The 25320-nt window shown below is 38.1% G+C and overlaps 2 protein-coding genes across 8 annotated transcripts in view; both read left to right on the top strand.

The window, feature by feature from the left end:
• IPO11 (importin 11) overlaps positions 1–25320 on the top strand; it is a 333704-nt gene that overhangs the window by 172656 nt on the left and 135728 nt on the right. The window lies entirely within an intron of this gene.
• KIF2A (kinesin family member 2A) overlaps positions 1–25320 on the top strand; it is a 56789-nt gene that overhangs the window by 10099 nt on the left and 21370 nt on the right. For 4 of the 7 annotated variants that reach the window (XM_026865725.1, XM_026865722.1, XM_026865723.1 and 1 more), the window contains exons 1-9: positions 11174–11207; positions 12227–12321; positions 13589–13708; positions 14140–14194; positions 16168–16290; positions 16885–16985; positions 19290–19385; positions 20159–20213; positions 24075–24237. In XM_026865725.1, the coding sequence (XP_026721526.1) occupies positions 11189–11207; positions 12227–12321; positions 13589–13708; positions 14140–14194; positions 16168–16290; positions 16885–16985; positions 19290–19385; positions 20159–20213; positions 24075–24237 (827 nt within the window). In that variant the 5' untranslated portion in view covers positions 11174–11188. Of the gene's footprint in view, positions 1–11173; positions 11208–12226; positions 12322–13588; positions 13709–14139; positions 14195–16167; positions 16291–16884; positions 16986–19289; positions 19386–20158; positions 20214–24074; positions 24238–25320 lie in introns of those variants that run through there. The other 3 variants (XM_026865724.1, XM_026865720.1, XM_026865719.1) reach the window with 2 other exon arrangements.

The following is a 25320-nucleotide window of genomic DNA, read 5'->3' as shown; positions in this document are numbered from 1 at the left end:
TGGCATTCGTTAACATCTTGTTCTAATTTGAATAGTTTGCAGCTCTGATTGCTTAATCTTCCTTAAATCTGAAAACTGGAGGGGGTTCGTATGGGCCATGAAAGGGGCTGGTGGGCAAGGATATTGGACCAAACCCCACATTATGAAGAAAACTATAGAAAATTTATTAGCAATTTGGGGGCAAAGGAGCAGAAAGACAGCTCACAAGAATTTTGAAAATGGGTAGATTATTGTTGGTTTGGTTTGGGCTTTTTTTACACTTTGGAAGGTAGATCGCTATCTGAATACATGACAAAATGAAATTTACTTTATGAAAAACAAATGAAAACTTTTTTCTTCCTCTCTTTATAAGACTTCTAGTGACATTGGAGAAGGTGATTTTTTTCTTTAAGAGCTTATTGAAGTGTTTCTGCCTATTTGGAGGTTCCTTGAAGTACACTCACCACTACCATAAGTAGTACCCTGGTAGATCACACTGATGGTTAATCTAGCCCAACAGTCATGACGGAAGCTATTTAGGGAAAGCAGGTCAGCCTTGCCACAGTCCATAGTCTTTGTCTTCCCCTAGTATCCAGAATTGTATCTGGGATATCAGAAGTGCAACTCTGCCTAGTCCTACTAAATAACCATTTATAGACCTATTGTCTGTGAACTTATTGAATACCTTTCTGACCCAACTTACACTGTTTGCCTCCAAACCTCTTGTGGAATGGAAGCAAAATCGGGAAATTCCCTGCTTGCTGCATAGAAAAGTACATTGCTACTTTCATGTGCCTGAAGAAACTGTTCCTAGATTTAGTGTTGCAGAATTTGATGAATAACAATTTCCACTTACTTTGGCCTTTATGGTTGTGAAGTACAACTAAATCCACCCGCAGCCTTCCTTAAGGCGAGGGGTTTCACCCACCTTAGTATCTTCATTCTCTTTGTCTTCTTGGTTGTCCTTTTCATTACCTGTTCTAATTCTGCTACATCTTTTTTGAGGTGTGAAGACTAGTACCACAGTACTTGAGATGTGGGCGTACCAGTGTTCTATTTATAGTTTGAAAATGACACTTGCTTTTATGTTTTACTATTTTTGTTGTTTCAGTTGCATGTTGAGTTGATGTCTTTAGAGAGATGTGTTAACCTAAGGATATCTCTCTTACTTGAGTTGCAACTTCTAGTTCCAGTTTCAGCATTGTGTGCCCTTAATTTAGGTTATTTTTCTCTGGAGGCATTATCTTTCATCTGCGTTGAAGATCACTGGCCACCTTTTCGTGTACTCCCTTACTTTTGAGAGGCCCTTTTGAAGTGATGGCATCTGACTACTGTTAATGCTGATCGAGGATGCCAGTTAAATTTGAACACCAGAGTGAAAAGAGTGGGCTTATTTTACTGTTAATAATTAAAGGATATAACCGAGTAATACAGAAAGTAGGCAATAAGAAAAATACAGAATAGTACACTTAATTATTACTACTTACAGTTAATACACCTAATTATTACTACACAATGGGAGAATAGTGATTAAGAAAGATACATCACCACTTGCATATGTTACCATCGTCCAGACCCGCAGTCTTAGGGCAGCCCCGGCTGCAGGGAGGGTTTGGAGAGCCTGTCCATCCGTAGGTGAGGCTGTCAAAGTCCTTGTGAGCGGGTTCAGCCTTATATACTAAAAATCAAGAAGCCAGAATAACTTGCACCTTTGTTTTGAGGGGAAACATCTGGTTTCACCCTCCTGTTGGATTCCACTCAAAATGTGGCCAGGGCTTGGTGGGGAGAACCAAGGCCAAACAAAAGAAGCTGGATACACACTCACACAGCATTTAATCCTCACTACTGGTTACATCTTGTCTAAGCTACATCTTTCAGTAATGAGCGTGCGTATTTTGTTAATGATCAGATACTATTAATTAACACTAATGGTAATAAGATTTTAGTAATTAACAGATGCTAATAATGGATAACTTAGTTGGGAGGTTCATCTGGAGGTCAGCTTTGTTTCAGGGCCTATTATTCAGGCCCTAGCACTACAACTACCCAAAATGCTGTCTTGTCAAAGGATCAGACCCCAAATTTAGTGTAATTCAGAGTGTAACTGAACACCAAGCTGGAAGATGTGCAAGTTTCGAGCTAATGCTTTGAAAGGCTTATATCATAAAATAAAACAGTGCTTCATTTTCCCAGTCCCCTCTTTCATTAGTACTTGTATATATGTAATCTGCTGTACAAGGGATTAAAGGGTTTCATGGTTTGGATGGTTGTGATTGTGAATTTACTATACACCTCATTTCAGTCTAGTGTCCTGGTACTGTGAACGTTCTCATTGCATATGTGCTAGTTTACTTCCAGGTTCTTGTCTGGAGTGAACCAGATGACCTTCCCCCAAGGAAACCTAAACTTTCTTGTCTGGTTCTTGAGAAGAGACCTGAACTGCATAATTTGAGCAATCACTGCTTGGACAGACCTTCTGCTTTTTAGTAATCCTCACACTTTCATATTTGTGTGCATGTCTCTGGGCATGCAGTCTTCTCACTTTTGTGTAGATGTGCCAGCACAGGCCGGTGACGAAATGCAAAGAGCAAATTTATTATCATTACCTCGTGACCTGGGGGATCTCTGCAGCAACACTTGGGTAGAGGCATGCAAGTGGGGACACAGGCACCATGGAGCTCTATCCTTTCTAGCCAGAAAGAGATGAAGAAAGAGATCTCAGGCCTTCTGATTTTTCCTGACCTTCTGATTTTTCCTGAATATATCCAGGATTTTTGCAAGCGTATTTTCCACCGTATTTCGATTTTTCCCGCAACAGGACAGGAATCTTAAGGATGTTCAGTATGCCTCTGAGCCTCTCACAGGCTTGTGTTATCACAGTGCAGACATTCTATGTGTCAAGCACACAGAGCTAAGCAACAATTGGTGTGATAGATGTGTTTTTCGGCACCCCAGCTGCAAGTCACTTGAGGATGTTTACAATTCTCCTTGCAATCTTCTGTTGTATTCCCACAGTAAGTTATGGTGAATAGCCATTAAAAAAAATAATTGAGAGGTCTTAGGGCTGTAGGCATCCCACCTGGGATCACAGGGGTGCACCTGTACAAGGATTTCAGTTCAGATCAAAAATGGACTTTGAACATGTATCATCTGATCTTCCCTTATGTCCTCATGCTATGGTTTAGCTTAGTTTGAAAGTGGCCTTGGAGCACCCTAAGTTCCTTTTGTATTAAATTATGTACATGATGCACTTCAACAAGCAATATTCAGTTTGTAGCACTAGACCCCTCCAAAACATGTGGTATAACTGTTTCATCCCCAGCACCACCTGCTTTTTTCTGCAGGGCTGCTCCTGTTGTAGTATGCTGCTTGCTACTATAGGCACAGCTGAGGGATCTAGGTTGAAGACTAAGTGCTGTAATTGTGAGTAATGTGCCAGCTGTCTCAGGGCTGTTGTGAACATGAACCAACTTGTATCAGTTGTCTTCAGGGTTTCTGTCCATGGTGTAGTCTAGAAAAAAGACAGAGGTGATCTCCAGGACTTGAGATTTTTCTATTGCAGCATAATACTTGCTGCCTGCTGTTTGAGAATAAGAAGGTTGGTCATGGGTTATGCCATGTTTCTGTAAGAACATGACACAATCTAACTTGGCAGCAAGTGGTAGATCCTTGTAGAAGTTGCCTCACCTCCCCAGCAAAAAAGGGACAGACTATTGCAGTATCTCAGTGACAAAACCAGCATAACTGAATAAAAGGGTTTTAGGTCCTGGAGCAATTTGTCATCACATTAACATCAATTTCAGAAGTGATTACAGCTCATCCTGCTTGATTTTGCACTAAAACAAGGGAAAAGTAGAAATCTAATGGAAGCATTCTAGGAAAGCACAGTGCCTCAACTAATAGTGGTAGGAAACAGTGCTTCTAGTCTCTGCATCCCAAATTAGTGTCCTAGAGGTGGAGCAGGTAAATGAAGTGCTGAATTGTGGAGTGTTGAGTACCCTTACCTGAGCTTGGCCCTGATGGGGCGTCAGGATGGGAGAGGCTTTGCGCAGCATTACCAGTACCGACCTGTTATGAGGGTTAGCCATAAATTTCTCTGAATTTTGGTAAAATTTTTCATGGAGTATAAAAAATGATTCAGATGAAGTTTAGTGTAGAAATGGTTATGTATTTAAGACAGGTGATGACAGCATACCTAATAATTTCTACCTAATAGTGTGCCTTCTGGGATCAGTTTTAGGATGGGCTGGCTGTTTTTTCCTATCCATTACAGTTACTCATTCCTGGTTGTAACATAGAAAGTAACACTGTTTTCAGGGAAACTTCGTTACTATGCTGAGTGGGAGTATCATCTCTGTGGCGATGTGTATCTTGCAGGAAGTTTAGGAAGTATGAAGTGAAACAACTGGGGTAAAATGTACCACAAAGTAAATGTGCCACATTTTGCTATAGATTGGGAGATCATAAACTGTAAATGACAGGAGAAAAACCTTGATATTCTAATTAATCACAAAGTAACAGTAGACTACCAGGGTGAAGTGACAATGGGAAAAGTGAGTGCGGTTTCAGAATTACTGTTACTTGGCGATGAGTGCTTCTGAGGAAAGCAGTCCTGGAGCTCCTGTGGGATACTGCACCTCATCTTGATTGACAGTGTTGAAAAAGGAGATACTCCTAAAGAGTGCAACAGGTAGAAATAGGCTCACTGCTGTTGTACAGGTGTGTTTGTACAAACCATAAAAGAAAGTATGGAGCACTAAATGACTGTGAACGCATGTAATCTGTAAAAAAGTTTGTATCTGTTGACAGTGGGGTGTTAGTGCAGCTTTCTGGGGCTTAATAACATAAAGGTAAATTGTGTTCAGTTTTTTGAAGGGTTTCTAGGGGACTTATGGTAGTATGTATTAGATATGTTTGGACAGGTGTTTCCTTACAAATACCTTTTGTGGCTACCTTATGTGTGAAGAACTTACCCCTCCTAAAAATGATAGAATGACTGACATGGTACAGCTGAAATAACTTGCTGATAAATATCTAAATATCAGTGCATCTGTTGCCTGTAGTGATGTGATACTTCTTTATTAATTGAGCTGCTTTAGAAACAGGTCTCCTCTCTCTCTGACACTGACACCTACAGAGGCAATATGTAGCTATAGCTTTTGAATGCTATGGTGGTGAGATGCTCTTGACAACCTTTTGTGAAGCCAGTGGGATAACTGCCATTGATGACACTAGCAACTGAAGCTTCTGAAAGCAAATAAAAGGAAGATATTTTGGGAGGAGATCACTAATGTAAAATAATGCCCTTTGAAATGTGCTTAAAAGAGTATTAGCTCCCCACCCCAAAAAGGAACTGGACCTGCCTTGAAGGGGAGTAAAAGACCAAAGTGTTCCTCTAACTGAGGGAACCACAGGAACCTTGTTTTGAATGTAAAGGGAAATTTTAGAGATCAGCTTGCAAAATGAAAGGTCTGCAGAAATTACAGTATGAAAAGGTTGGAGATTTGACAATTGTTAGAGAAGAAAAAAACCACAACAGCAGTGCTTATATGCAGCTCTAGGCAACTGCTTTAGAGAAGATGCAACAATATGGATAGTTAACAGGTTCAGCTAAAGTGAGCACAGTGAATTATAATTTAATGGGTTGGAGTGGAGGGGCTTGTTGTTGGTGTTGAATGCAAGGGGAACCAAAAAGTCGCTTGTGTCCTGTTTGCTGTATGAGGGACGTTAAATGTGCTGTTCGTATTCTGAAGTTAAGTACTGCACACAGTTCAGGGGCATGTCCATATGTTGGTTTTTTTCCCTTCTCATCATTTGTTAGTGGACTGTCAGTAAGAGTTGGTAGCTAGGGATAATTCACAAAAATAAATACTAAAATTTTTCTTTAATTTTTTTTTTTTTTTTTAATATGTAAAAACTTGCTTTAGAAAGATGGCAGGTACTGCATATATTTAAGGACCCATTTGACAGTGTGATAACAGTCTAACTAAACAGACAAGACAATAAGGAAGGCAGACAACCAAAATAAATCTCTATGATTAAGTAAACCAAAACTAAAATGTAACTGTGGTACATACAAAGAAAATAAAAGGCTACTTGTTTGTGGATAAATGAAACTTTAAACCAAAATAAAATCAAGCTTGTTTGATGTTGTGGAGAAAGAAATATCTGTCACTAGTAACTGCTGTTTTTTCCTTGGGGGATTAGCAGCAAGACTGTCTGTGTAATGTGGGGAGGACCATGACAAGTGCTGGTCGCCTGAAGAGGGATATCAACACAGTTGGTGGTGCTGGAGACAATGATCCTGGAGTTATCTTTTTCTCTGGGACTTTTTCCTTGAAATTTGGTGTAGGCATTGTTTGATGAGTACAGGATTATTTTTCACCTCCCTGAGCTCTGTGAGAGCAGGAAAGCCTTTGCACCAAAGACACCAGGATTGAAGCCTGTAGCGCAGGAGACAATTTTCTGGACCACAATAAAGCTGGTAAATGATGCTTCTGGATTTGCAGACTCATGCTTCTCCTAAACATAGTTTTTTTGTCTATGTGACTTGGGGTTCGTATTATTTTTGAAAGAAAGTAAAGAAAAATCTGCTTTTCAGAGTTTTAATTTTTGAATATCAAGTGGCAGAGGGTGCAGGCCATTCCTGTCCAGTTGTCTCTAGATGAGATAACATTCATGTTAGTCCCTCATGAATGTGATTAGGATAATCATGGCTATTTCACAAATGCCTGTCATAATCCTTGGATAGCTTTTGTTACGTTGGTTACCCTCAGCAAGACTCTGTAGCAGATGTAAAGTTGTAGTATAGTTTGCATTCATCTATGAAACATCCACTGCTGATGCACTTAGAAAAACTAAGTGCTTGGCTGACATACCACTTCCTGAGATAAAATAACACTCCTGAAGGAGTGGCAAGTTCAGAGGATGTAACATAAGCTGTGAGTTTCCTTTACTGAATGTTGGGTCTGTTAACATTGCTATAGCCTGGTCCTGCTAAAAATCATTGCCTGGGTTTGAGCTGACAGGGTTAAACTGTATGATGGTCATAGGCTAACACTGCTGGGCAGGGTCCTGCTACTGTTTTTGGGGGAGAAATGAGAGGGTCGTAGTCGAAATGATAAACCTTTCTAGACCCAGAGCCTGTGTGTAAATTTTTAATTATTATGACTCAAAGATACTTCTAAGACTTCACAAAACTTTAGCATGAGATGTGCGAGTACAGTGTTTTGGGGCACATGCACTTCAATTATGTAGAAGGGTGAGGAAGGCTGTGGTCTTCTCTCAGCCTTACTTCCTGAGTCACTTGGGAGAGCACAAAGCGATTTGAGTCACATATCAGCCAGTGCTGTACCCAGACTGTAATTTAGAAAGCACCAGCCCATCTTTAACACTGATAACTTATGTTTCTGGAAAGTATTAGGAAGATAAAAAGGTCATGGGTTTAGTACTGTGATCACTGCTTCAAAATTGTGGTGGTTTGAAGTTTTGCAGGTAGAAAATGTTTGGTTTGCTTAGAGGTAAGTATTTTAAGTACAGCTTGGTATTTGCGATCAGTTGACACTGCTACCTGGGTTGAGGGTTAATTAAAATGTTTCCTTTATTCCCGGTTATTTGCTTTAATGCTGACTCCTGAACCTTTTACTGCACCAATAGCTACCCTAAGAACTCCTACAGTAGAGAGGCTTTATCTGATATTTCTGCAGATGTTTAGACTTGCTTTCTTCTGTTTGCCAAATGTTTGTCAGATGAATAGGAAGAGAGGGAATGGTGAGAGGATGTTATTTACTTGTATTGATTAGGGTGAGAATATTGTAAGGTGTATTTAAAGTAATTGTAAAGTGTTGGCTTCATGTATGTTTGTGTTGTATTGCTGTATTTGCAGCAGTATTTTCTGCATGGTCTAGCCAGTCGGAGATAAGCCAGATGTCACATGCTGTATGGCAGAATATATTTACACAAATAATAGCCTTTTCAAACAACTTCTCTATTAGTTTTGAGCCCTATAGAAATGTAACAACTTCCCAGAAAAAGTTTTGCCTGTGATGTGAATTCTAATCATGTGAGGAGAGGCCAAGTGAAGAGCTGTGTCTCTACCTTCTTTTGCTATTGAGATGTATGTGAAGGTAGTCTTTCCTGAATCACTGAAGTGCTAAGGTTTGGACAACCGGCCCAAGCCAGAGTTGACCTGTAGATGAATCCTGTATATTTTATAACTGAAACCATTGTGCCAGTAGGTATTGTACTAAATTATAACAATGCACTTATGCTGATGTAAAAAGTGCTAAAGCTTTGAAGTACTGAAGCCTGAACAACAGGCCCCAAGCCGAAGCTGCTAACTTAGTCTGTAATCATTAACAAAGTGTGTAAGGTCGCTAGTGAAAGATGCAGTTTAGACAAAATATCATCCAGTAGTGAGGAAAGAATGTATCCAACTTGTTTAGCCTTGTTCAAGGCTGAGAACCCAAGTGTCTGGCCTTGTTAGAACTCCCCTGGTCTCTTCCCCTGAGCCCTGGCCAGGCTTTGGGTGGAATCTAACAGGAGAATGAAACCAGAAATTTTCTGCTCAAAACAAAGGTGACAGCTATTCTGGCTTGTCGATCTCTGGTATATAAGGCTGGGCCCGCTCACAGGGACTTTGGGTGCCTCACCTACGGATGCACGCACCGTGTAGGATTTCCCACTGTCCGGGACAGGCTCTGCAAACCCTCCCTGCAGCCAGGGCTGCCCAGCGACTGCGGGGCTGGATGATGGTAACAGATGCAAGTGGTGATGTATTTTTCTTAATCTCTATTCTCTCTCTCGTGTAGTAATGATTTAAGGCATTACCGTGTATTTTCCTGTTTGCTGCTTTAAGTGCACTATTCTGCTTTTTCTTACTGCATGTTTTCTATACTACCCTGTTACATTGGTTATCACTAGTAAAATATGCCTGCTCTTTTCACTCTGGTATCTGAGTTTAATTGGTATCCTTAATCCGCAGAACAATCACTTGTACCTTTTTGTTTGTCATAATGCAGATTTGTGTTTACAGGGACATGTTTACATTTCAGATTTTGATACCAGCTCTAGAAAGTGCACCAGAAAGGAGGAACATTGCTTTTAACCCCTCTGCAGATTGATCTGGCTCTTATGCTTTAGCATTTGCAGCTTGGTCTTGCTTTATATGCTAGACAAGGTTTATGCCAGCCTAATTGGTTGCTGGCATTCCTGAGTTGCACAGCTGCTGTATTCAGCTGTGTACTAGAAAAATATAATGGAATACTGTTTGTGGAGAGCAAGAGGCAATTGTAAAGATGTAAATGTGCTTTCTGGCACTTCAATAACATGTAAACTTTTAGTAACACAAAGAATTTTTAGGATCAAATTGTGTGGGTACACTGCCAGTTTAAACATTATAGTATACATTTTATATTTAAGTTGAGAATATTTGGAAGATGCATATAAGTGGGTTTTTTTCAGGGTTTTTTTTTGTTTGTTTGTTTTTTTTTTTATTCAGCCTTGACTTTCTTGGCCAGGGAATGGATGAAATCTGGCAGAGAGATGGAACATTTATTGTGATTCTTTTGTTATGGCATGCTGGCTTACTCTATTTGTGAGAGTGTTCAGTATTTTCTATTCATTCACCAACCTGCTTTGATCTCCTTTCAGTTGTTATGGCAAAGATTAAAACTTTAAAAGTTATTATTCATTCTCTGTCAAAAGTAATAGAACATGGGAGCAGGTAATAGGACTTGCATGATGGTTCTGTGACTAATGCAGTGTCACAGGTTTCAGCTGTGAATAGTGCTGCTCTTAAAAATGTATAAAATTTGGTAACATACTAAACATTATTATAGTATTGTATAAAATATGTTTCACTAAACTTAGGTTTTTCGTGTATCATTTTTCTCTTGGTTGTGGACTGACAGCTGGGCCAAGACTTAAAGCAGTAGCAGAAGATTAGACCAATGTAAGCTTGAGGAGTCTTCCAGTTCTCACAGTTTTTGTGTCCTTGTGGTCCCAGCATGCTCTCTGTAGAAGTGGCAGGAGTGGCACTGCTAAAGGAAGACAGTGGCTTCTGTTGCTAATTTGCTGATGGACCAGATAGCTCATTGAAATAGTTTTACCACAGGGTGTTCTTGCACAAAATTAAGTCCCTAGAGGTTATTAAATGCAGAGAAATTTGTGAAGGCGTGTACTGAGGACCTTGTGAAAACAAACCCTTGCACAAAAACACTTGTCCAAGGAAATAGGTGTAAGAACATTATGCTCTGAGTCTGCTTCAGCCCCATCACCAGCAGAATTAGGGCAAGGTCCTGAGGGCAGGACACATACCTGCTCAGTGTCCTTTGGCTGAGGGGAAGGGGCACAGCAGTGGTCCCTGCTAGTGCGTCTCCTGGCAGTGCCTCTCTGGGGAATGCAGGCCAGACAGTCTCTGCAGAGCACACAGCTGGGGTGCCCAGGAGAATGGTGCTCAGGAGGCACAAATGGAAGGGCTTGTTCAAGACAAAACACAAGTCAGGGAAATAAAAACTAGTGAATGCTAGAGGAAAGGAACCAAGTGAAGTGAAGGGAGAGGGTTGTGTTGTTTTGGTTTTTTTTAAACAAAAAATACCAAATCTACTTGACCTGTAGTGGTGGAGTGAATCTTAGGCTTTGGGCAAGGACAAGCACAGAGGTTATAAATGTGCATATGTAATGTGTGTTGCCATTGCTGCAGATATGAAAACACTGGTGCCCAGGGATGCAGGCTGCTTTGTGTGCGCACCAAGCTGTATGCTTTGCCTGAATTTCAGGTAGTCTCTTCCTCTGCACATTATACTAAAGTACACAGATTTGGTGTTACCTTCCATGATGGTTCCCTGTAGTCTCTCTTCTTGTTTAATTTCAACTAGGTGTAAACATTTAGGCAGCCTTTGCAATTAACAGTACGCATTATTTACTTGGCACTGTTACTTGCACAGTGTACTTTGTTACTTGCACTGTTAATTGAGTTAATTTATGATATCAGTCAAGGTTTTTCTTCTTTTCTGTCCCTAGGAGGCTTAGAATGTATAGAAACAGTAACTTTGGAAAACTGTCTAATTAAGACTGAAATGTCTAAAACAAGTCTGAAACAATCAACAGAGAGGAAAAACTGAGTGGATTTGGGGCTGGGAGCTTTAGGAAAGGAGAAGGGAAGGTGCAAGGTGGAGGAGACCCAGACCAGAGCAGATGCATAAGGACCATGTGGTGTTTTGATCCAGGTGGGTGCCAGGCAGCAGCAGCAGCAGCACATGCACGGGCTGCTCATGGTTGCTCCTGCCCTGGGAGCTGCGCGTGGCCCTTGGGCACATGGTGGGTGGCTCAGAGCACGTGGAGCAAGAGATTGCTTGTTAGTGCTATGGCTTGTTAAAGGAGGGTGTTAGAGGAGCAATTGCGTTGGACTCATGTCTTCTTGGTACTCTTAGGCCAAAAGACTGACGTGAAATCAATGTGACACCTGGGTTTTGATCCATTTGTGTTGGTGCGTGGCTGCTCTGCTCTTCCAATTGCTCCTTGCTACTGTGCATTGGAAATAGGACATAAAAAACCTGTGGTATGCTACATGTTTAAGAAGAAAAATCCTTATTCATACTGAAAGTTCACTAGTTTTATTGTACTTTATGGGGGCTTGCTGGCTTTGGGTCTTTCACTGGAGAAGCCAAAGCAACGGCACCTTAATTCTTGAGCTCAGCAGTCTGTGTAAGCAGCTGTTTTTAAAATGGTGATTTGTATTACTGTTGCTGGCAGTTTAATTTTAGTTGAATTACCAAATGATTGGGTGCCTATAAGAAATGGGTGTCAGAATACAATTTCAGAGGTCTTCGCTTGGGACATAAAATGTATCAGCATAGAAGGTAGACAAACAAGGCTTTGTGAAGTGTACCTTTGGAGACTTTATCACCCATGGGAGACTCATGGTATTGGAGTTTTCTCCTCTCAAGAAAAGAGAGTCTAAGTGGTGTAGCTTTCACGTGGTGTTTTTTTACTTACCACTCAGTTTTATGTTCATTGAGCTTTTCATGTGTATGCCAACTGTCCATAAGAGCCTCCACTGGTGGATCAGGTCTGAGCTGCTTTCCAGTGTGTGGCCAGGAATCATCTTCTACTTACCACCTCAATTTATTTTTTTTTTAACTCTCTTCTTCCTGCCTTTCTCTGCATGTCTCAATGCAGGGATGCAAGTAACTACTGGAAAATTTTCCCACCAGTTAAAAAATGATCATTTGTGTTTGCTTTCTAGGTCGAATTCACCAAGCTATGGTAACATCGCTCAATGAAGATAATGAAAGTGTAACTGTTGAATGGATTGAAAATGGAGATACTAAAGGCAAAGAGGTAAACTTAATGATTTTAAAGCTTTTATCTTTTTAAAAAATATGTAGTCTACATTAATGTTACTTTGGAATTTGCACTGGAAACAAAAAGGAGATATAAATCTTAATTTACTTGATGATTTTTGTTTCGCATGGGAGCTGTTGGGCAAATGCTGGTTTCTGTTATATTAGATTTGACTTGCTGATCTCTGGTTCATAGATTTTTAAATTGTTCTTTTCATCTATTGATTTTGATACAGATTACAAAGGCTGACCTTGTTATCCTCTTTTTAGAAGTAGAAAAATCAAATTTTTGATACAGAGAATGACTGGCAGTTCAGACAGGAAACTAGTGGGGGAGCTAGATTAGAAATCTTTTTGTGTTTGTATTATTGATTAATTGAAATGCTAGTTTAATTGCTTATTTATCATTGGCAATAATTTTCCAGCCTTGCTTTCTTTGAGAAACTCTTTGTGTGTAACGCTTTGCTGTTCCTTCTTCCTTTAAATTTTGAACCATGTTAGCCAGTTTCAGCTGAGATTTAGAGAAGCATCTCAGAAATAATTACACTTCACTAGTTTTGTGAAAGCACAGGAAAAAAGAAAAAAAAAACCCTGTGAAAAAGGCCTTGTGACCTCATGTGCTGAGCTCATCCCTCTGGACATGCAGAATCCATATAGCGGTGAGGTCTTTGAAAGGTCCAGCCAGGGGAAATGGCAGTCAATAGAGACAAAAGCTGTTTAAGATTTTTAGGAAAACAAGTTTCAATAGATCTGAAGCCAGCTACTTTACATTTTACAGCATTTTGAATGAGGAACACTTAGAAGAAGAAAAACAGCATGATAAATTTAACACGGTTTCAACTGTGCTTTTATTTTTCGGGTGGTTGTAATTTGTCTGTTTCTCTTGCACTGTCTGGGAAATTTCAAATAATTGAGATCTTTTTTTATGTTACAGAATGTCTTTCATGTTTTGTAGTGACTGTCAAATTACCACAGTAATGCTAACTACTCTGTTTTCATTTAATCACTTGGCAAAATTATTAATATCTATTGGTCATTTTTAATGCATACTTTTTCTGAAGAGTCTGTTTTCAACTCCTACAAAGACCAAAGCTTATGCTGGTTTTAGTAAACATAAACCAAGATAATTTAGATTTTAGAATTAACAAATTATGGGGTAAAACCACTAAGTGTATTTACTGTTTATTCACAAACATAACAGGCTAAGGGGAGAGGGTAAGTATTGTTTTAAGACTCATAAATGCGTTTTGTATTTTCTTACACAGATTGATTTGGAGAGCATATTTTCACTTAACCCAGATCTTGCACCTGATGAAGATATTGAGCCTGGTCCAGAAACAGCACCACCACCTACTCCACCAGCCAAAGTAAACAAAATTGTGAAGGTTGGTAATAGCTATGCAACGTGTTCATGTTAAGCTTGCAGTACTGCTATACATGTTGTTATGCTTGAATTTTTTAACTTTAGCTTTTGTGTCTGTTGAGCTATTTGATAACTGTGTTCCTTTCTTTTTCCTACAGTGAGTAGGGGTCTAAGAATTTTTTGAGCAGAGAGGGAGTTGGGAACTAATATTTATGTAACTGAATATATCTCAAGTTAAAACAGAGAAAAGGTTTTGGAGGTTGTTTTGAAACAGCATATATAATTTGAGTAGTCTTCTCCCTAGCCTCTTTAGGGAGGGATTTGGCAGCAATCACCTCTCTGTATTGCTGATGATGTGTTATTTTCATTCACTGGAAAGAAGCAGAGGTGGGGCTGCAGTTTAGGTTTTCAATAATACAGTGATCAAATAACATAAGATTTCTTTCCTTATAGAGTCGACGATATACAGCAGCTGTTAAGAATGATGTCCCTGCCAGAGATAACAGAGGTAAATGTTATCTCTTTCCATTTCAAGGAAGTAAAATATATGGGAACATTTTAACCTCCTGTTCATCTAACATTCCTTGATAGTTCTGCATTTCTCTGTCAGTATGTATACATGCTACATGTAAAAAACATAGTAGTACATAATTTCTAGAATTAGTTCAATGTGTGTTTAGGAATCAATACTATACAAATAGTATTTATATGCAAGTTTAGGCAATGTAGCATTAGGAAAGTTAAGCTGAATGAACTGAAGGTACATAAAATTGAAGTTAATTAATTATGCTACATTAAACTATGTGTGGACTTTTCCAAGTAAAAGCATCCTCAATTTGCTTTAGCTTAATTGAGCAATATACACAAAGTAATGCACTTAAATTTCTTAGGCTTTCAGTTTTTTAACTTAGTTTTGTAACAGTCTGTGTGTAAACACTTATTGAAAGAGTTCTTAAGCCCTATGAGTTATTTCTCACTCTAAAGTTAACAGCAAAAAATGTACAAAAAATGCTGAAATACCACAGAAGGATAGATGAAAAGCATGTATTGGATGAGTGGAGATGTAATGCATCTCATGGAAAAGAAGTTAGTGCTTATTGTTTCATTTTCTTTCCTGCGTTAAATTTAGCTAACTTGTATTGATAATGTTGATGTTTCTTCTTCCAAACATTAATGCAGACTAGATTCCAGTCTATCTGTTTAAACTTGAAGAACAAGTGGGCTTGTGTATCTTTGCAAGTGCTCTTCAGACTTTCAGCCATTTGTCTCTGGGGGTGTTAAATGAAAATCACATGAGGAGAGGATAATTTTTTTTTATCTAATATGGTTTAAGTTTGAGAAATCTCACTGATGAGCTCTCCTCACATCCATACGTGCTGTTGTTTGTAGTTCATGATCTGTTTGGTATGGAATAACCCTGTTACTTGTATTTTAATAGGTCCTCTGTATCTTATTATTCACAGCCTAAGTATTTGTTCTTTGTTGGCCTTGTAATTTAGCTTTTCTCAGCACACTGTCGTATTTCCTGTAGTGTATTTGTGCTACAAACTAGATCTCCTATCATATTTGGAATGATCTGGGCATTTGTCTTGTCTGTCCCATTCAATAACTGTTTACATAGTTGTCTCCATGTTGCACGGTGAGCTGGCCTTTCATTTCGAGTGTCATCTCTGGTTGCTAATCAAAGCTGATACCTTCACTTTCATACTCTTCTGGTAGACTGTTAGGAGAGTGTGCAGGAAATGGGCCAGCTGCAGCAGAGCTGCTTGAAGCAACTCTTTGAAAAAACAATTTAAAGCATTCAGGTCTACCAGAGCTGCTTGCCTCTCACCAATCTCACTACATTCACTGGGAACAGTCACTGCATCTTCAGAAATTGTCATCATTAGCATGTATAGAATCAATGCATAAGTTTAGACATACTGATTGTATTTGTATCTTTCAGTATAGTGTCAACAAGGTTGTTTCTTCCACTCACAGATTGAGTTGCACTTTGCTGCCTTTCATTTGTATCCCTTTGCTTCTCCAGAGATTGTAGGCTCAACGGGATGGGACCATTTCATAACATCTAGAGAATGTGAAACAGCAGGGCTTCTTTTCTTACTTGTTTTTTTGGGTATAATCACAAAAGAAATAAAATTTCAGCACTTTAAGCTTCAGGACTGCATATGTCACAAGTACACGCTTCATTCTGTACACATAATAAGTTGTACTAATTCTTCAGTAGACTGTTTAAAAATATGCACATGCAGCACTGGTACTTAACGATTTTGTGTTGGTGTATAACACTGGGATAAAAAAGGCTTCATACCAAATGTCTTTATTGATAGACTTCCTACATGTGTGGCTCCTCCTCACCCCCAGTACATTCTTGTGTCTGGAAGGGGACCTCATTTTATCTCATCATAACAAAGCAGGTCAGAGTTGCATAGTAACGTTACTCTTCCATATCCAGATGAACTTTGTGCTTTTCCTTTGCAGTGGTTGGTTCTGCACGTGCGCGACCTACTCAGCTTCCCGAGCAGCCTTCTTCCTCTCAACAGAATGGTATTGTTTCAGATATATCTCCAGTTCAAGCTGCAAAAAAGGAATTTGGACCCCCTTGTATGTAAAACATGTATCAAGGATTCATCCATTCTGGGCATTACATGTACATTCTCTTGGATTATTTTGTCCATAAATGACAAATGGTCTACATGCACAGTTGTTTGTGGGCTTCCTCAAGGAGCTTTTGCAGAGTTGTGGCTAAACAAGTGTTCACTTTCATCATACTTGTGCTAGTATTTGAAATTAGTTTTTCCTTTATCATTTTCTAACCATGGCAGTGTGGTTTGGTTTTGTGTGTTTTGGGTTTGGGTTTTGTTTTTTTTGTTGGTTTTTTTTTAAAATTTACCTGGACTTTCTTTTAATTCAAACCAAGAGATCACATGTATCTGTCCAACTATTTTTTGAGGGTCATTGTCCTTATATTTTTGGTCATGTAATTATTGTCCCATTCCCATGACTTTTTTCTAATTCATTATTTTATGAATTTTAGAAATTAAATTGCCATAATTATTCTATACTAATGCTGATTTGCTTGAAAAGATAATTGATGTAAATGCATTCTAATAAATTAATATAATCATTATGTTACATTGTATATAATAAATCCATGCAACACTGAAAATATTTTAAAATTATATCATTTTCTTTAAGCACGTAGGAAATCTAACTGTGTAAAAGAGGTTGAAAAATTGCAAGAGAAGCGTGAAAAAAGAAGGTTACAGCAGCAGGAACTTAGAGAAAAAAGAGCTCAGGTTAGTATTTTTAGCTTGGATGGAAAATGTATGTCAGCAAGAGAAGCTTGCAAAATCCTTGTGCTTTTTTCAGTCTTTAATAATTTTTGATTTCAACATTATTACAGTTCATAAATGTTTTTATCCTGTATGCAAGTCTGATAAATATTTTGGTGCTTGGGTGTATTGCTTTCATAACTGTTACTTTAGACAGTGACAGTTATCTCTTTGTTTTCTTCGTACAGAAATAATTGCTTACAATTGCTTATCTTGCCATGTGTTCTTCAGTGATCAAGTACTGATGATACCTATTTCTTAGGAAAAATCAATTGTTGAAAATAATCAAACCTTTGGCTTTTAGATAGGTCTGGTTTTCTACAGGAGATGCTACAACATTATGATAAATTGTTCTTTATGATCTTTGATGCTTTGTAGGAATCTGAGGCTCAAGTTTGAACAGTGACTTTTAATATTTTTTCTTCAAATCAATCTCTGTATTTATAATTTAGCTATGCGTCATGCAAGCAGCTTGACAACAAGTTGTTAGAAATACGTGTGAAAGAAATGAAGTTGTTAATCCTGTGAGAAAAATCTCTTAATATTAAATGACTTTCTGTCACAGTGGTGTAAAAGCTTTACCAAACTACTAGTGTAATCTTGTTGGCAGCCCTGTGTGTATGTGTTAGTCTCTAAAGAGATACTACCAGTCCACTACTGACATGACAAGTACCACCACCAAGTAAATAATTCAGGCAATTTACTTCATGGTTTAACAATGTTTCCAGGTTGACCTAAAGTCATCTATGTTTAATTGATTTTCTCTAATTTCCATTGTTCTACACAAACGCAAAACAATACTATGCTTTTATGTGTGAGGAACGACTTTTTTTTTGCTTTATATATTAAAATACTGTGATGTGGTACTACACCTAAATTTTTTTTCAGCACTCACTTGCATCTGAGTCTTAAACTTCTGTTTGAGTAAGCTGTGTTTGTCTTAGTGACCTGTATGTAGCTGTGTTTCGTGTTGGTTTGTGTATTCTGTTGTCATTCTTGTGAAATACAACAATAATTATCTAAGCACTGTCTTCTAGTGGGCAAGATCTTTAAAAAGACTTTGAAGAATATTAGGCAAATACTTTTTACACAATAAGCGGTACTCCTTTCTGAATATTAGAAAGAAAGATTTCACCAGGAATATATTTTGTTTGGACCTTCTGTCAGCAGTTTTTAGTTCACTGTTGGCAGGGTGAACACCACCAAGGTACGGTCAATATCTGATTACTAGGACACAGTTTTAGCTGTGTCACAGGTGCAGAGACATGAGCTGGCTCCCTTTCAGCTTGTTAACCCCAGTGCAGTGCTTTCTGAGAGTGCCTATGCTGTTTTCACAACCAGCTGTGATCGAAAAGGAGTTTTATATCATCTGGGGGGAGCTATGCAAAAATTAATAAGATCTGGGCACCAGAGATGGCTATGTATGGCATCAAGAGCAAGGTGTGAAAACTGACATCTGCGGGGACAAGTGACGGAAAGGACGTTGACATTTGACGTTTGACAGATTCTGCAGAGAGCCAGCTCAGTTCACAGGAGACTTAGGCTTAGCAAGGCTTGGAGGGGCTCCATGCATGGCCTCTTATGTGTCCATTCATTCTGGGACTGATGGCTCCAGGTTAGGGAGAGGAGGTCTTCTGAGCCTGGAACTAGCCTACTGTATATCCTTGGGATTTCTTCTGCTTTTTGGGGAGGGAGTCTAGGAGCATTAGAAGAGTTTCCATGGCATCCAAGTAACTCAGGACCTGTAGTAGTAGGATCAGGCTACTTTAACCGTCTTGGATCCAGCAGGGTTGTGTTTAGACTAGCTGGGGTGCCTGTCTTGTCCTCTGCAGTGTGTGTTATACCTGTGTGATGGAGCGTATTCATCTGCCTTATCTCCGATTAAGAAGCATTGACTGTGTATTTTATCTGGTGTTCTGCAGCAGTTTGAAGGTGTTTCCTTGGTGTGCAGATTCAGGCAAAGGTGGGAGTAATTTCTCTTTCTTGAGTAGACTGTTATTGAGTCCTCAATTAAAAAGTGTTTTCTATTACATGCCAACCAAAAACATGAAATAGGATGCATGTAATTGTTTTGCTTTATGATCAGTAAATTAGCTACACCAGAATGGGAAAAGGCATTAAGCTTGCATTTGAGACATGTCTGGCGTTTTGGAGGAAAAATAAGGTTTCAGTTAATGTGCATTTTCCTTCTCAGTAAATACGGAAGATACTGAAGTTAGTCAATTTCAGGAAAATGTGTATTAGAAATTCTGTTTTTTAATTCCCTAGGATGTTGATGCTACAAACCCAAATTATGAAATTATGTGTATGATAAGAGATTTCAGGGGAAGTTTGGATTATAGACCACTGACAACTGCAGATCCTGTAAGTACCCCAGCAACATGGAAATTTTTTATCCTTCTGTATTTTTACTATATGTTTTCAATTTTTTCAATGTATACTTCTGTCTGCAAACATGAAAAGTAAGTACTTTAATATAGATTAGTATTTATTATATCGTGGGGTGTTTTTTTTCAGCAGTTGGATGATACTGAAATTAGTAGGTATTGAAAGTCCTAGGTTACAAAATCATTAATTATATTATGTCACTTAAATATATTTTTAGTATTGAATAATACCAATATGTACTAAGGAGTCGGTCAGCCTCTGTATTGTAAATTCTCCTGGGATGCTAGGGGATGTGCACACAAAACCATTAAGCTTCTCTGAAAAACCCTGTTGAGTGTAAAGATTAATATTTGACCTTTTAAGGGATATAAGGGCCTTTGGTTTGCAGAGAAGTCAGAGGAGCCGAATCCTTAAATGATGATGGTTGTCAGATCTCTGTAGAAATTGGATGTGTGACAATTTCTGTCAACAGTGTTTCTACCCTGTTAGAGCTAGATTTGCTTGTGATGTTCCAAGATGTACCTGGTTAGTCTACAGGATTCGATCACTCTCTGCAAGGAGTTTTGGTTCTCCCTTTTGGGTTCTTGGCTATTGTGCAGACACAGGGGGCTTTTAAATATCCATATGACTTGCTGTCTTGGAAATTTCTCTTTGTTTAAACAATTGGTTAATTAATTCAAGAACAGAACTAAAAGTAAAATATAACTGGAATTGGGGTATAGTTCACTGAAAGATTGTTTCCTTTGTAGATTGATGAGCACAGGATATGTGTTTGTGTACGAAAACGACCACTCAATAGAAAAGGTATGGCCATTGAAGATTTTGCTGAATATTTTCTTTGACAAGTTGCTTCTGATAGTAGTATTATTTGTGTTAAGGATGACTAAAAATACTGATCAAAGGTCAGACTGTTATACTAGACAATATGTGTGACAGACCCAGAAAATTCCTACACTTGTCATAACCTGGGGAGATAAGTAGTTTAAGTGTCACCATTTTATGGACTGAGAGCTGAGGTACAGAGAGACTGCAGGTTTTTTCCAAGGTCATCTAGGATGTATTTAGTTGATCTGGGAATTAATTCTACTGTAGCTTCTTCAGTATTCTTACATTGCGTTAGGATCACCATTCTTCTAAACTGTTCTTCAAATGATCTCCTGAGCAGAGAGCTACCCAGTGAAAACTTCCATTACACATTTTTTGTACTGTATTTTTACATTTTCAAATGGTCTTGAATCAGACATCAAAGTAGCAATTCACATGCCTAAATGCTGATGTTTTATGGCATGTTAGGTACCCAGTGGCATCCTCACAGGGCTAGTGGATTACAAACAAACTGGAGACTTATATGCCCTGGAGCTGCTGCTCAGGGCATGGCAAGATACCCTAGGGCCTATGAAATGCCACTTAAAAACTATTAGGTACTGGAATTGACTCCCTAGTGGCTTTTTTATATGTGATTACTATTACAACTTTTTTTTTTTTTTTTTTTTTTTTTCCCTGTCTGCTCATCAGACTGGAGTCTGTATTCCAAAAAAACCTTTCAGGTTTTCAACTCCAGTTGAATCCCAATCTTCCCATGAAGTTCATTACTTTCAGCAGGAAGTTAAGAGTGCAAATGCTTCTGGATTGCAGCCTGTCTAAATCCAGCACTTAAATAAGATTACTTTTGTTTTGAAAGATGTTTCTTTCCTTCTCTTTTTATTATATTTCCTTTAGGTAAAGGACTCAAAGAGCATAGCTCTGACTCTGAAATAACATGAGATACATTTCTTATTTTTGTATTGTCAGAAATACCCCCTGAGAATTATCCGGAGCATATCAGAGGAAAATAGGAGAATTGTATAGGAAAGAGAAAACATATTTTGATACCAATACATAGTTAGTTTTTGTCTTTTTTTTTTCTTCCACATTGCTGCTTCCCCTACTTTATTTTTTTGTTACTTTTATTTTTCTCTTATTCCTCATATTTTTTTCTTTTGTTGATCTTGAAATGAATGCGTAATCTAGATGTTGGTTAATTGAAACTATTTTCCACAACCTATTTTGTAAGGTCATTCCACATATAAATCTGGTAGCAGTTGAATTTCTGTTGCAGTATTGGAGGTTATCTTTAATAAAATATGAATTAGAAGTCTGATACATCTGGAGGAAATGTCACCTTCTACCTGTGCTGAAGGTGGACAAAGAAAAATTACAGTAAATTAAAGCAAGTTGTCCTGGGGCATGAGTTAGGATTCAGAAGTAGGATTTGATTTTGTGAAAGTTGCATATCTTAAGTATTAATGATTTGGAGATATTAAAAAAAATAGTTAGGAGGTATTCATAAGAAGATGAGTGTCTAAGTAAAAATGAGGTTGGCACTAAATTTATTTTGCAGTTTTAAGAATAATCTATAATAAAAAGGTATCCATGAAATAATCCACGCAGGGGTGAACCACCAAGATAATCTAGTACCCACATTGTACAATCTTCTGAAAACACACACTTCATAAGAAACAGTATTTCTTATGCCACATTTTAAAATTGAAGAGTATAAAAGAATCAAAGATATGAGTGTTTAGCCCCTCAAAAGAAAAAATTTAATTAGTTAGTTCTGTCAGTCTCACAAACACAGAACTATCACCAAAATCTTTGGGTGTTCTCAGCACCAATTGTTCTGTATGTTGACTTTGCAAGAAGTAGGTGTTCAGATTGATGTTTTAAGATGTTATTTCAGTGACATGTATTTATAACTGAGAAATGTATGGTGGGTTTCAGAGACAGTATTCCAAACTTTTGTCAAGCAAGGAATACAGGTTGTCATAACAAATAGCTGGGAGCAAGTACATGTCTTATTCCAAACAATTGTTTAAGAAAAAACAGCTTTTGACTACTTAAATTAAAAAAGCTTTTGCTGCACAGGATTGACTGTCATACATCTCTTTTCATCACTGTTCCTTATTTCTTTGTGATTACTGCAGAATACTTAGATTTTATTTCATTGCAGTGCAGTTGAAAAATTTATTATATAGTGACTTGAATGCATATTTCTGTTGGTTTGTAAGGTCATGCAATGGTAACCTTTGTACTGGTTTTGTACGTGTACTGGTACATTGTACATTTGATCAGTATATTAACTGATGAAAAGATTTCTATCTGGTTGTATAAAGCCACATCAAGTTCTTGAACTGTATGCCTTAAGTTTTACATAGAAATGTAAGTAGGACACATTAGTGATCCTGACTGTACACACAAAGGATCTTTATTTTTGTGCATATCATGGATCACTGGGTTCTCTGTTTTGCTGACTCAGATCTAATACAACAATTAGCAGTAAGTTGTAGTGCTGTGTAGTAATTATAACCTGGGATTTCGCTGCTGAAATTGCATCTAGATGGCTGTTGTGGTTTAACCCTGGCCAGCAGCTAAGCACCATGCAGCCACTTGCTCAGTCCTCCCCTGTCCCAGTGGGATAGGAAGGAGAACTGAAAAAAAGAACAAAACTTCTTGAGTTAGGAACAGTTAAATTTAAAAAAAAAAATAAAAATATACTAACAGTAATGAAAAGGAATATAATAAAAGAGAAAGAAAATAAAACCCAAGAAAAGACAAGTGTTGCACAATGCAGTTGCTCGCCATCTGCAGTTCAATGCCTGAGCAGTGATGTGCCCCCCTGACCTCTCCCCCTAGTTTATGTACTGAGCATGACATTCTGTGGTACAGAATATCCCTTTAGATAGTTCAGGTCACCTGTCCTGGCCAAGCTCCCTCCCAGCTTCCTGTGCACCTGCTTACTGGCTGAGCGTGGGAAACTGAAACATCCTTAATTTAAGACAAGCACTACTTTGCAACAGCTAAACCATTAGCGTGTTACCAACATGATTCTCACACTAAATCCAAAACACAGCACTATACCAGGAACTAGGAAGAAAATAAACTCTATTACAGCTGAAACCAGGACAATAACTTTTCTGCATTCCTAGTGATAGGAAGGATCATTAGCTTTTTCTGCTTACAAGGGAGTTTTTAGTAAGGATTATAATTTATATAAATGCTATATTAAAGATGTATACTTTAGGTTCCAGGAGGAATACACAAATGAAAAAGTCTGTGTAAATTAAAAGCAAAATAGAAAGCTGTGAACATTTGACTGTAATGTTAAGGATTTAGGGAAAATAAAAAGATACAATTTTAAAATAAAGCTGATTATTATAAGAATATTAATTTCTTTGTGTTTTCAAGTTTGACAGTCCAAGAAATATAGGACTTTCAGTATCCAGCTTCTCCAGTAGAGATGTTATTTATGAAGACTCAAAGGATATGGCAGTAATCTGTAAAACATATAGAAGCCATGGGGAAAAAGAACTCAAATCCATGGAAAGTGTTATTATAGAATACATGACAAGCTACAATGCTAATGATGTAATTAATGATCTTAGTTTTCCTTATCAGCTTTGTACAACCTCTCATTTCTATCAATTGGTGGGACAGGATGACTAGACTTCTGAAATGAAGTCTTTTACTTGGCAGATTACTATCTAGTCATCGGAAGCCCAGATCCATTGCAGTGTTGTTACCTGGAGGAGCTGTGTTATCCGAGATGTTATAAGAGTGTAAACAATGAAAAAATGTAAAAAATAATGATGTTTTGCTAGTTAAATATATATTTCACTTATTTTATAGAAACTTTAATGAAAGACCTTGATGTAATAACAATTCCTAGTAAAGATGTTGTGATGGTACACGAACCAAAACAAAAGGTGGATTTAACAAGGTACCTAGAAAACCAAACTTTTCGTTTTGATTATGCCTTTGATGACACGGCTCCTAATGAAATGGTTTACAGGTATGTGTATATGCTTTATTTTTTTGTGAATCTTTTCTCTCATGTATCTCCTGTGTGAATACATGTGGGCTCACTTTGGTCATAGACTGTTATTCTCTCTGTTACCAGATATGTATATGGCTACCTCAACCTTTTTTTTGCCTGTTTACTTTTGTTTTAACATCCTGAATTCTTCATCCACCCTTGACCTTAGTCTTCCTCTAAGCCCTGCTGCTTTCCAGACTTTAGTGTTTATTGCCTGCTTCCTCAGCTACTGAATATTTGAACAACTTCATGAGCTCTCCGTTTGCCTCAGGGTTATTGTCTCATTAATTGTTGTATGTGCAGCACTTGAGGAACCTGAATCATGGCTTCTGGTCTTCAGGAAACTTAGAAGAAAAGGACAGCCTAACCCCAAGAGAGCTTGCAGTTTGAATATAATATAATTAAGAGATGGAAACAAAGCAGGAGAGGGTGGGGAAATAGTACAAAGAAAGCAAGAGAGGTTATTTTGCTGTATTGTTGAGATAACTGAGCTTGCTTGGCTGCTGGAAGCAATCTGTCAGGAGTAACATGAAGGTGCATGGAGCTAAGTTACCTTGCTCAAAATGCTGAATCTTTCTGATTTAAAACCAACAGCAACAATGACACACATCTGTTTTCAGCCCCAAGGTATTTCAATCTCCATTTTCTCCTTTATACTTCTGCTTCACTTCCACAGCTGGCACAGAATAATTCACACAGCACTTTTAAAAATGCATTTAGAAGTAGCTCTTTACCTTGTATAAGTCAATAAATGGAGTAGATACAGTGTCAAGCAAGGTTAGACACCATGACAGGTCATAATCTTGGTACACGGTCTAAATACTGTGAAGCTTTTTTCAGGGAATATTGGTATTAGATAATAATTTAATGAAGATAATTTTCCATATGCTTGTAAAGTGCTTCCTGTAGCCTTAAGGAGTAGTGACAGAGAAATACCTGAATTCTTGTTTTTAATACAACTAGGAAGCACAAGCTAGGATCGTGTCCTGATAGATGTTGGATACCAACATCCTGTTGGTGGATAACAGAAAATTCATAGTAAAATAATTACTAAAAGGC

Source organism: Athene cunicularia (genome assembly GCF_003259725.1).
Source record: "Athene cunicularia isolate RWA chromosome Z unlocalized genomic scaffold, athCun1 chrZ_part1, whole genome shotgun sequence".
Taxonomy (NCBI): Eukaryota; Metazoa; Chordata; class Aves; order Strigiformes; family Strigidae; genus Athene; species Athene cunicularia.
This window is presented reverse-complemented; position numbering and strand designations above follow the sequence as displayed.